Raw genomic sequence first — 13,059 nt, forward strand, 5'->3', positions numbered from 1 at the left:
TAAAATCAAGTGCATTTAATGGTCCATATACGCAATGGAAATGGTCGTTGAATGGAAGGTATGTACAGAAGACCACATTTGGCTTCGTGAAACTTAAAAATGAGCGGTGTACGTTTCCATTTCTAGAAGATCATCGGTGATCTGAAAAAGTAACACAGAAATAATGAAACAGTTGGTCAAAACTAGCTTCTTCGTATCTCCGCTACAGTCTGCACAAACGTACCTGAGTGACTGTGGTGCCAATCTTCTTTGACAGCTCACTGCGCTCCATGAAAGACAACTGCAAGAACTTCCAGATGAGTTCGCCATCCAGGATGTTTTTGTGCGGGTTTCCCAGGTAGCGTCTCTGGGAGTAGTACATCCTGAGCAAAAGACCGGCGCCATTTTAAGTGAAGCTCACAGAACAGGGGAATTTTGGGGCGCCACAATAGCAGGTGCATACCTGTACGCCTTGGGGTTGAGGCCAGCGTGGTGGGGGATGTTGGTGACCAGCACGTTTTGAAGCATGAGCAGTCGTCGGTAGGTCTTCTCGGGCACTGGCAAGATATACCCAAGGCTTCCATCCAGAGTGGCTGAAAGTGCAACGGAGCTGTTGTACAATACTCGCCCACGGGAACTGCTGCTCCAATGTGGGTCTTTCCCTCGATGAAACTTTTGATACTTGCAAATCAGGCTTAGTTTATTACTAGAGGTGTGTGAACACCCCAAACTTTTCGAACACTTTACAAATAGTGTTTGCTACTTGATTCGACTTGCAGCGCAGTTTCACCGTCCGAAGTATTCAAAATCTACCACCAGAGCAACAACAGTTGACTCTTCCGAACAACATGCAAACCTTCAGGCTGCCCAGCACAGCACAACCCTTTGGGTTGGCTTTTTTGCAAAATGTCGAAGCTGTACAAAAAATCTTTGCAAGAAACAGGTGTATTCTAATTCAGGTGTATATTAGGCGAGCTGAAACGCTACTCGTACACAGCTTATAAGCCAGAAATAAGTTTTCCGTCAGTGTAGTGGCAACAGTAAGGAATCGAGTAACTACTTGTTGGCTTGCAGTAAGGTCATCCAGCGACTACCACGCCTAGCCCCTTTTCAGTGACTGGAAGGGCCAGTCAAATATACTTGCTGCATTCACAACAAGTTGAGGAACCCCTTATTTCTTCATAGCAATCTATTCCAATTTCTATTCCACTGCTTTCCCAGCTTGTCCTAGTTTTTTATTTTGCTCTTTTCTGATTCTGATCAAGTACCTGAACAGCGAGATGTATTAAGTCCTGGCTGGCTAAATTACCATTTTCTATTTTGTGGCTATGTTTAGGTGCTCTAGGTGCACTAAAGCAAAGATATCCATATTCAAAAATATTCCATTCGATCTGGAGCCAGTTTTCTCAACACTTTGTTGTCACTATTTTCATCATCATCATCATCATCAACAACAACAGCCTACTTAGGTCCACTGCACGACGAAAGCCTCTCCGATTGGCCAACATGCCCTGCCTACAACCTACCCTGTCCAAGATGTCCCGCGCCGCTCTAGTTCATTCTTTGCCGCCAAATTCCCTTACTTCGTCCCTCCATCGAGCTATTGGCCTTCCCCTTCTTCTAGACCCGTCCCTCAGTATTCACTGTTACCCTGGTGGTCCACCGGTTCTCATTTCGTCCCACTACAGGGCCAGCCCAAGTCTATTTCTTTTTCTTTACTTGAACTATGATATCCTCTAGTACTCGAGTTTGTTTTCTGATCCAGGAAGCTCGTTTCCTCTCCCTTAACTTTACTCATCCTTATTCGTTTCATGGGCCGTTGAGCAGACCTAAGTTTGCTTTCCAGTTGTTTAGTAAGGTGCCAAGTTTCTCCTCCATGTGTCATCACCAGCAGGACGCATTGGTTGTATGCTCTTTTTAGTGATAGAGGCAGCTTACTTTTCATTATTTGGGAGTGCTTGCCGAGTGTGCCCCAGCCCATACGCATTCTGCGCTGGACTTTCTTTCTCGTCGTTGGGATCAGCACAGACAACCTGCCCGAGGTAGTTATAATCCTCTACTTGTTCCAGCGTTTTATTACATATGCCGAAGAGGGCACTTCGGCACATTTATTCATCATTACTTTAGATTTACGTGTATTTGTTTTCCGCCCCACATCAACTAATTTTTTGCAAGTGTACTATGTCGTCTGCAAACCTCAAATGGCTGAAGTATTCTTCATTTAGCCGAAATCCAGTGTTTTTTAATCATCATCATCAACAGTCTGCTTAGGCCAACTGCAGGGCGAAGGCCTCTCCCATTGACTTCCAACTGCTCCTGTCTTGTGCCGCTCGAGTCCACTGTTGGCCACCGGATTCCCCTATTTCATCCCTCCATCATGTTATTGGCCTTCCCCTTCTTCTAGACCCATCTCTTGGTATCCACTCTGTTACCCCAATTGTCCACCGGTTGTCGGTTCTCCTCACTAATGCCAGCCCAAGACCATTTCTTTTTCTTTATTTGAACTATGACATCCTCTACTCTAGCTTGTTCTCTGATCCAGGTAGCTCGTTTCCTGTCCTTGAGTGTTACCGTATTTACACGATTGTAAGTCGACTCGAATGTAGGTCGACCCCCCAAAAATGGCACCTCTCAAAAAAAAAAAAAAAAATGCCAGCGCCGCTTAGAAAATCGTATCACAAAGAGAAGCTTTTCCGTCGACCCACACGGCGGCTCCACAGAGTGGTGCGCTCGCGGTATGCGCGGTATTTGTTAAAAAAGAAAAGCTTTTGTATAGGCACCCGGAATAACCATGCGCCGTGGGTTGAGCGGGAAAAAACATTCGCTGCGAGATGACAACCATCGAAGCAACCGGCAGCGGCCACTGCCGCCACTGCCGCGCGATACCAAAACAAACATGGCGGCTGACGGAAGCGGCCGCTCGCGATTTCTTTTGAGCGACTAACCTCCCACCATCGCGTTCGGAAGTGTACTGAACAATCTGATATGATTTGGGCTACGTTAGCGCCGCGCATTGAATCAAGGGATTTGCTAATACTCATTTTGTTTATTAGATACGAATAAAACGCTTCTTAACGCGTTTTTGCACGCGATTCGTGCGCGGCGACGCCCGCGTCAACGATTCCGCGCGCGCGCGGCAGCTTCTACTGGTTTTACCTCGGTATTACGCGTGACGAGCGCGACAGTGGGAGAAGCCTGACGAAGAGCGCGCCTCCCATTGGGGAGGCGCCCTCTTCATGCCGGCAGCTTGAAAGCGCTCGGGAGTCGGGACAGCTGGCTGGCGCCGCCGGAGATGTTTAGGCTTACCACGGTGGCGGCGCGGATGATGCTAGTGTCGTTTTCGACCACATTTCTCCTTTCCTGCTCAAACGCCTTTGTTTGTGCCTTCAGTGATATCTTAAAGTGCGGTTAGAAGCGGTCGCTGAAGCTACGCGCACCTCTTCGCGGCTGGTGACGCCGCCATGTTGCCGCCGCCGATCGCGTAGCGTGCGCGGGTGGCATTCGCGGCAGTGTCAGCGCGGCGCATTTTCGCGAGCACAAAACGCCCCATGCGGTTCACACTTTAGACCATAACCATGGGAACGAGGGTGCAAAGCTGTCCCCACCTCGTAGCACCCCCGATTTCTCGTTTCTCTTGCCGTTACTAGCGGTAGACGGTTCGACTTCGATTCTAAGTCGACCCCCCAACATTGGATTGTCATATTTGAAAAAAAGGGTCGACCTACAATCGTGTAAATACGGTACTCCTAACATTATTCATTCCATGGCCTGTTAAGCCGACCTAAATTTGCTTTCTAGCTGTTTAGAAAGGCACCAAGTTTCAGCTCCGTATCTCATAACCGGCAGTATGCACTGGTTGTAGATTCTTCTTTTGAGTGACAGAGGTAGCTTACTTTTCATTATTTGGGCGTGCTTGCTGAGTGCTCTCCAAACTTGGCCTATTCTGCACCAAATTTCTTTCTCGTGGTTGGGGTTAGCACTAACCATCTGTCCGAGGTAGTTATATTCTTTTACTTCTTCTAGCATTTCGTTTCCTAAGCTTTTGGCATGCTTATTTCTCGTTACTTTAGATTTATTCATATCTATTTTTAGCCCCACGGCCGTGCTTTCTGATTGTAGTTTCTCAAGCATATTTTGAAGGTATTCTGAAGTCTCTCTCAGCAAGACTATGCCGTTTGCAAATCTCAAATGTCTCAAGTATTCTCACCTTATCCGTAATCCTGTTTTCCTAGTCAAGCTTCCTGAACACCTCCTCCAGACATGCTGTGAACAGCTTTGGTGAGATGGTATCTCCCTGTCATACGCCCTTTCGGATCAGGAATTTGTCACTTTGCTTGTGAAGAATTATCCTGCCGATACATCTTTTATATAGTATGTCGTCTAGGAGTCTCATGTAGATCTTCTCTATTTCCTAGTCTTTCACGATGCTTTTAGCATGGCTCCGGTGTTAGAAAATCAAACGTTTTTTTTTCAAAGTCTATATATGGAATGTAAAGGGCTCTATTATACTATGCGGATTTTTCTATCCATTCTTGAGTATCCTTTCCTAAACTCAGCCTACTCTGTGGGTTGTTTGGAATCTAGGCTGTCACTTGTGCAGTTAACTATTACTTTGGTAAACAGCTTGTATACAACTGAGAGTAGGTTGATGGGTCTGTAGTTCTTTAGGCCTTTAGTGTCCCCCTTCTTGTGAATCAGAACTATGTTGGCATTTTTCCAAGCTATGAGCACTCTAGAGTCATTCAACATTCTGAAAATATTGCAGCAATAGTGTAAAAGATTCACAGTTACGCCATCGTCACCTCCAACTTTTCCTCATTTAATGCTCTTGAGAGCCTTTCCTACTTCACCTCAGGTTATGAGTGGGACATCACGAGCTAAGCTTGTAAGCTCAGTAGTTTCCCCTAATCTAATATCGCTGGCATATAGCCTAGTATAAAATCGTTCCGCTACTTTTATTATCTTGTCCATGTATGTAATGTTTGTAATGTTACCTTGCTCGCCTCTGAGCATGTACATTCCATCTTTCCCAATAGCTAGCTTCTTTTTAGTTGCTCTTAAAGGAGCCATGAAGAGAAAATGCAAGTTGGTTTTATTCGAAAGATTTCGTATTTTATAGTGCCCCCAGCGCTTGTCCGGATACAAACGGAGCTTTATTCACTGAGAAATTAAACAATTTAGGTTAAAATTTTGATTTTCCCGCTCAATCGTGCGTTTTCGTGGTCCCAAGTGACATCACGGGAACCGACCGCTCTGCAGCCTAGAGTACCTTCATTCACGCATCCGCCGTACAGGGTAGAGACACGTAACGCTGGCGCCGCCATGTTCGGTTGCTCGCTCGCCGCCGAAGCAAGTCATTGTGTCAAAACCGCGCTAAAATTATCGCCGCAACGCGGTTTACTGAAGAAGTTTGAATCATATTGTCTGTTTCGTGTTGCTAGGTCTCGTGGGAAACGAAAAGAATAAAGCGTTGAGCCCGTTGGCCCAATTGCGGTGGCACGGGACCATTCAAAGGTTGTCTCCACCCTGTAGCGGTGTTGGTTTGTTCCCGCGTTTCTTTACGTTCCGTAACCTAGATGGCGCCACCATACCGTGGCAAGCGTTTGGTTTGTTTTTGCCCGCATTTAAACCTGGCTTGTTTTTGTTCTGGGAGAAAATATTCGTTCCCTGAAACAGTGCTCGCTCGACAAATGGGGTCACGTAAGACACCGTTGCTTGTGTCAATCGGCCAGTGTCGTCTGAGACAACCCCAAGCCCCATAGTGCTGTGCTGCTAAACCAAAGCATGCTGTGCGCAGTACGAACAGCAGAACGCATCAGTACTTCTATGTTTGCATGTGCTTTCGTAACTTCCACTGTTTGTCCCATCATTCCTATTGCTTTGTAAAGAATGTGCCCTAAATTTAAGCGCAAATCGCTCGTTCGTCTAGTTTGTAAGCTCTACCTAATTTGCGTCTGCTTCTGCCAGCCTCCGCCAATCGCAGAGCTTAGCCCATGTGACATCACAGGTTCTGTTGCGGGAAATGAGCTGGTGGGTCGCATGACCATTCCCGTTTTTCCTAATTATGTAGCTTATTTGAGCGAAGTTTACGTTAAAAGTGGTGTCAGTATGATTCTAACGAGACAATCTTTTGAATGAACCAAACTTGTGTTTTCTCTTCATGGCTCCTTTAAGCTTCCTTGTATTTCCAGCGTTTCCTCAACCACTGCCACGTTGTAATATGCACAAATGTAGTTCCTTTTACTTCTGTTCATAAATTCCGATAGCTCGGCTAGTTCGGCTTCATCTGCCATACTCAACACTTTCATCATCTTGCATTTCACCATTAGTTCCTTCCTTTTGTACGTTAGTTTTCTAGTTTGTTTCCTACAGGCTACTTCTCACACAGCAGCTGCTGATTCTGTGATTGCCATTCTTAGGTTGTCATTTAGCATGTCTACACTATCCTCGTTCTCCCTGGTTAAGGGGGAGACATGGCTCTTAAAACTATTTCTTTTAATTTTTTAGTAAACTCTGTGAAACTTGTCACCCTTGCTGCTTTTTCCGCACTTATTTCAAATATGGCATTATTTTTTCAGTTGGTCATTTACCTCCCGAGATAATTGGAGATAATTAGCCATTTTTGGAGGAGCAATACACAAAATAGTGTTGGCCATAGGACTGTAATTTTTACATTTTTTAACACTATGAACCCTGGTGAGTGCAATAAAGGAATCGGTTTTCTGGAGCACCGCTTGGAACTAGTTTTACACCTCATTAGGCTTTGGTGTTTGAAATGGGCATTCAAAATGGTTCCTTGCCACTGGTGCCACCAAAGTTTAATAAGCTGTAACATTATTTCCATGCGGTGCATCAGAAAACCGATTGTCTTATTGCACTCCCCAGGGTTCATAGCATTGGAAAATGTAAAGATTACAGTTTTATGGCTAACACTGTTTTGTCTATTGTTCCTCCAAAAATGGCGAATTATCTCTAATTATCTTGGTAACTAATTGACTTACTCAAGAAATAATGAAACATTTGAAATCAGTAGGAAAAAGGCAGCAAAACTGACAAGTTTCACACAATTGACTTAGAAATTAAAAAAGTTTTTTTAAGAGCAGTATTCCCCCTTAAGCTGCGAATTTCTCCTCATTCTGACTGACTCCATGCTGGGTTTCTTACTTTTCACAAGTTTCTTTCTTTCCATCTTGAGATTCAGCCTTACTTTGCTCCTAACCATCCTATAATGGCTGCTCTGAATCTTGCCTAGCACTTCCACGTCCTGTGTAATACCTGGGTTATCACTTAAAATGAAGTCAATTTCATTTTTTGTTTATTCATATTTATTTGTAGCTCCACGGCAAAGCTTTCTGGTTGCAGTTCCTTAAGCATTTTTTTTTTTGCAGGTGCTCTGCGAATTACTGACCAAAACTATATTGACTGGAAACCTCGAATGGCTCAACTATTCTCCGTTTATCCGTAATCCTGCATTGTCCCAGTCAAGCTCCCTAAATACCACCCAAGGACACGTGAACAGTTTCGGCTAGATAGTACCTCTGTCGTACTCCCTTTCTGACCGGGAACTTTTCGAAAAAGTGTAAATTTTTCACATCTGCATGGCACCTCTCATATTACATGCTACCAACTAGTGCCAAAGTAAAGGAGCCAGCATTACAGGCTCATTATTAACCCAAGTCCAAGCAGCATTGGAGACTGTACCAACAATGACATGCCACACATGTTCAGCTTGATGCTGCACAGCTCTTAGTGCCAAAAGTGAGTTTGGTTCTTATTTTCAACACGAGAGGGCAGTAATAAGTCTGGGGAAAAATTTGCTTTGTGCCTGTGCCTGCCAACAGTGATGACGTGGCAGAAGGCAGGCATTATGACACGATGTGTTTCTGCATTTAGGCCAAGATGACTGGCTAGAGAGCAGACTCAAGTGACCAGCGCTGCAATCACGCCTGCCACTGTTCCAAGATAAACTTCCCACGGCATGTGCAGCAAACGTAAAGCTTACCAAACATGGTGATGTGTCGGCCATCGACGGTGGCTGCTGCCCGGCGATCGTACTTGGCAATGTCCCCCATGCGGCATTTGATGCGAAACATGGACACTATGGGGGCACCCACGTGGAAGTCACCCCTCCGCAGCAAGCGTTGCCCTCCACAGCTTTCCCTCGATTCGGGCTGGTACATGTAGAGCAGCAGGTTGCGCTCCGCATCCGTCACTGAAAAGGTCAACCACAGCGGAAGAGGGGCGCGCACAACATGACACACTGCAGCAGACCCCTGGCCCACTGTTAGCGTTGTGCCAATGGCACCATCCAAAAACTGGCCACGCACTGCATTACTAGGGAAAAAAAAAAAACTAGAAAAAAAAAAACATACAAGTGGCCTCCTAACATAAAATCAGTTACCACAGTACACAGGATAAAATGGGGAGATCTTACACTGTTCATAGGTTTTACCCAAACAAAACATAACAGAGGCTAACCCTTTCACTGTCGGGGGTTTCTGGCCATGACACACCCCCAGTGTCAGCTTGGTTTCCGGAATATCAGGAAAGGAGCATAGTGATTTATTTGACTATGATAGCGCCCGGAACGTAACACGTCGAAAGGAAAGAGTGTGGGTGAGAAATCGCCTTCCATCCAGGTAATTTCAGTTTGCCGTGCACGCTTCCGGGATGACGGCCCCACCATGTCAACATCAGAATCTGACGCTGTGGAACTCAGACCCCTTCCTTGGATGAGAAACTCTCAGAATGTGAATCCGAGCTCGGCTCGTATTCAGATCGGAATCAGAGAACAGGGTTCGTACAGGCTTCAAAAGCAAAAATTCAAGGGAGGGTTTAAAGGACTTTCAAGGACCAGAAAAAATGTTTCAAGGTCCCCATCTAATGTTTTATCTGGCATTATTTATAACTTTTTCAACACAAGGCAGCAGTTTTTTATTGCACAATGCCTAAGCACATTAGTGCACATTTAGATAGGCACTAACGGGTTCGTGAATGCTCCCCCAGCTCTATTTTTTGTTTCATGGTTGGTAGTTAAAAGTTTTTCTTTTTTTTTTTATGTTTTGCTCAGGCTGTTTGATTTCAAAAGTTCGTTGCATTGCCTGCTGTGCCTGCTTTGTCAGCAAGAGCACCAGCTGAAATTAAATCAGCAAGTGTTGCTGTAAGGCAGGACGAACTATTTACACGTCCACCATTTGCACGTACAAGCCAACGCAGATGGAGCGTATGAGGCACAGCAAACATGCAGTGGGCAAGCGTCCACAGACTAGATGGAAGATGCAAGAGAGAGAACAGAAGCCAGCTTTAGCTGGATTGTATTGTGACATGAATTGGATTGAGAAGTGCCTGCTCCCGATGTTGCCTCGTAAAACTGAAAATCCACCAAACTGGTAACTTCACGCAATACACTGAAACTCGACTGTTACAATGTTTCTTTACATTTGTTAACACCTAAAATCCACGACAAACACTTTAAATTTTTGTGAAAAGACAGGGCCATTGATTCTCTCCAGAAAAATCAAGGGTATTCAAGGACCATTTAAAAATTCCAGGACTTTCCAGGCCTTGAAATTGACACTTCTAAATTCAAGGGTTTTCAAGGTTTTCAAGGACCTGTGCGAACCCTGGAGAACCATCGCTCCTGTCCGCAGTCGAAGGCCCATCGCAGTCAGCCATCCAAAAGTAACCATGCGCATGGAGGGAGCACTTTCAGCAGCCCACACAACGCACAGAAATGACGCGTTACGAAATCATGATGGCACACAGATTAAAAGGGGATACAACAACCTCGTTTGCTGCTGACACCAGCAAGTGAGAGCGCGGCAAGCGAGCGAAAGCCACAATTGAGTCATGTTTCAGTCTATTGGAGAGGCAATGACGCACTCAGCTAACCTGGCGCGCCGTAGAAAAACCTAGAAACCCGCTTCAGATGGCACAACAACCCTTGCACCAGTAATCGCACGCGTGCCGCATGGTCACCAATCCCGACACATATACAGCGCGCAGAGCGACCATGTCCCCAGCAACGAAAGCTGGGCATGGTCGCTCCGTACTCTTCAATATACCGTTGAGAGAGCTTGCTGGCAAAGTGCTGCACTAACTGCTTCGGTGTTTACGTGTTCGTTCGTAAATTTAATCGTTCACCCCACAAATCTTACTGCTATAAAAAGAATGTGCCCTAAATTTAAGTGCAACTAGCTCTTATGGCAAGGTTATAAGCCCTGCCTAATTTGCATTTGCTTTTGCTGGCCTCAGCCAATCACAGAGGTGGGAATATGACATCACAGGCTCTGAAATGAGCTAGTGGGTCGCATGGCCATTCCTTTTTTTCCTAATTATATAGTTTATCTGAGCAAAGCTTACGTTAAAACGAGGCAATCTAAACGAGGTAACTTTCGAATTAACCAAACTTGTGTTTTGTCTGCACGGCCCCTGTAGGCTGACGTGCTTTGAAAGCATAAGCCTGGTGATACTTGTCACACACTTCTTTACTGCTCCATTGTATTTGCATCTCTTTCTTCATTTTCGTTTCTTTGCCTTTTGGCACAGATTAATTCAACAGGCCACAGCTTCACCAGAACCAGAGTTATGTGCGGCTGGGGTGCCCTTGTTGTACTAGCGTACCATCACGTTCACGTTTCACACGGCATACTCTATAATACCGCATTTTTGTGCATATAACCCACAGCCCCACTTTCCGTCAACGAATAAAAAAAAAATCCCCATGCATTGCCTGCATATCTTATACATGAACGGCTGAACCAAAGCTACTACTCAAGCAACATGGCACATTTGTTTATGCAAGAAAACTTATCTAGATGGCTAGGTAACTAGATGACCTGCCAAATATCTTTTTCAGGTTGGTATATTGTTAAGCTGTGTGCACAAAATGAGCACTGTCAATGGGGTAAGAGTGCCTAAGTCACTATTACGGCTGTAGGGGCATCACGGGCCAACGTGCATTGCAATGCAGCTGCACCAAAGAAAATACCTCGCATATAATCCGCACCTCTACTTTACCACTAAAATTTTTTGCATTTTTGATGCGGGTTGTACGCGCGAAAATACGGTAACTGTTGTTCTACTGCCGCCAAAATTCGGAGGTCATGCGTTGGTAACGCAATTGATTCCTACCCTTGAGACCTAGGTTTGAATCCCATATGAACCAAAATGTTTTTTTTTATTATTATTTACTCTTTACAGCAATGGCCATTTTATGTACCGGACAACAACAGCGGTTTTTCGCAGAATGGGGCACTGAATAGAAGTTGGCTCTCCCGCGCAACACGTAAACTTTCAGGCTTCACTGAAAGGCATGCTCCTTTGGAGTGGTTTTTATTCACACGACACTGAAGCTGCACAAAAAACCCTAGCCCTAACATGTGTATGTCTTCTGCAACCCAGCCTGTACACTAACTTTGGCGTATGTTCCAAAGTGGAACTTTACTTGTTGTAGTACTAACTTAAGTGTACGTTGGCTAAAGTGGAACATTACTTGTGCAAAATTTATAAGCCAAAAAGAAGCTTCCTGTCAATTTAGTGCCACTAAGTTATTGAAATTACCTGCTAGCAGTGCTGGCAGCAAGGTCATACCAACTTCTAACATGATTAGCCTGTTTTCAATAGAGGGTTTTAGAATAGTGTATGCAGCCGTATGCGAAGAGTTAGCGTACGCTATTTTTTTGTGTCATTTGCATTGTGCATGCGCCGTACGCCACGCTGGTTCTGCGTTTAGCGTACGTAGTACAAACAGATGCTATTTTAGCAAAATAGCATACGCACACCAGTCGGCTTGTGCATCTCTTTGTTCACAACATGGCGGCAAGTAGCCGGACAGCCCTCCACGGCTCTTCTGTGGATAGTAATTAGCCCCTGATGGAACAAGTTCTCCGCTCCTGTGTTTTTAAATAAATAGTGTGTTTTCCACATCGCCCTCACATAGCGCTCAATCGCCATGACGTCGCTGACTGCCCGAATGAAGCTTTGCAGCCAGACTGGCGACCGAAGCTGTGCCTCTGTGTGTGTTGTGGAAGTGTTCGCTGGGCGATGAAATGCGACGACGTGTGTCTGAGGGTGGACTGTGTTGGCCATGTTCAGAATTGGTTTTCACAAGCGATGATTCAACCCTGCACCGGGTATGTGCAGTGTGTGCAATAAAAGCCTTCTTGGCTCTAGCCGGAGTGAAGTGACTTGTTGTTCAGCCCCGAAAATCGCAAGTGCTACCATTACACATCATGACGGGCAGGAGGCAATCGCCCGCCTGTTAATTTCACGGTTTGGTCGCAAAGCGCATGCCGTGACGATGTGTTTGTTCAAAACCAACTTCTTGATTGTCTTGAAGTTGAATAAAATGTATGTGTCAAACAAGCTCGTTTTGTTCGAAGCGTTGTGAGCAGTGCCTCAAAACAGGTGCACGGGGCTTCCATGCTTCCACTAGGATACGTACTTAGATAAAATTACATTTGTATCATGTTATGCATATTTTGCATTCCATACTATGTAACACCAAGGCGTTTGTTAGCCCTGGTTTGGGTAGTCGTGAAAACTCTAGGCACATGTCTGGCAGATGGGCCGATAGGCGAGTCGCTTCGCAATACATTCAACAGGTGGCGCAGAAAGCGTTAGTGTATCGCGGCGCAAAATGGACGAAACGCTCAACTAAAACTCTCCTAGCAGTGCCGACGTAGCGGGCTGCACAATTTATTAAGCGTTGCACGTACGCAAATGCAGCAAACGCTATACTAAAACTCTCTAATAACTGGCAGGACTGTAGCCAGATCTACTTCTATTCACAGCCTGTTGAGGAACCCACATCTCTTCATGGCAATGTTTACCAAATATTTGTTCCACTGCTTTCCCCATCTTGTTTTCATCTGTTATTTTAAATTTTTGCACCATTTTCTTATCTTTCTTGTAGTTATGCTTAAAAGAAGCTTACCAAACTAAAGCAAAGATATTTGCATTCAAAAATATTCTAGTCGAATTGCACTTTGAGATGTGATATTCCTACACCTCTACATTTTGTATTATAATTTTGCTGTGTACACTCTGTTTGAACAAGTTTTTCATAATTCATATAAC

The 13,059-nt window shown here is 45.0% G+C and overlaps 1 protein-coding gene across 2 annotated transcripts in view; it reads right to left on the minus strand.

Annotated features, from left to right (window-relative positions):
• The window catches only part of Cpsf160 (cleavage and polyadenylation specificity factor subunit 1), an 82,626-nt gene continuing 69,567 nt past the window's right edge, over positions 1-13,059 (minus strand). For both annotated transcript variants that reach the window (XM_077686622.1, XM_077686621.1), the window contains exons 33-36: positions 7,982-8,191; positions 443-572; positions 224-362; positions 1-141 (exon numbers count right to left, since the gene is read on the minus strand). In XM_077686622.1, the coding sequence (XP_077542748.1) occupies positions 94-141; positions 224-362; positions 443-572; positions 7,982-8,191 (527 nt within the window). In that variant the 3' untranslated portion in view covers positions 1-93. The remainder of the gene's footprint in view (positions 142-223; positions 363-442; positions 573-7,981; positions 8,192-13,059) is intronic.

Source organism: Haemaphysalis longicornis, unplaced genomic scaffold (genome assembly GCF_048455015.1).
Source record: "Haemaphysalis longicornis isolate Haplotype H1 unplaced genomic scaffold, Haemaphysalis longicornis Haplotype H1 scaffold_1, whole genome shotgun sequence".
Lineage (NCBI taxonomy): Eukaryota > Metazoa > Arthropoda > Arachnida > Ixodida > Ixodidae > Haemaphysalis > Haemaphysalis longicornis.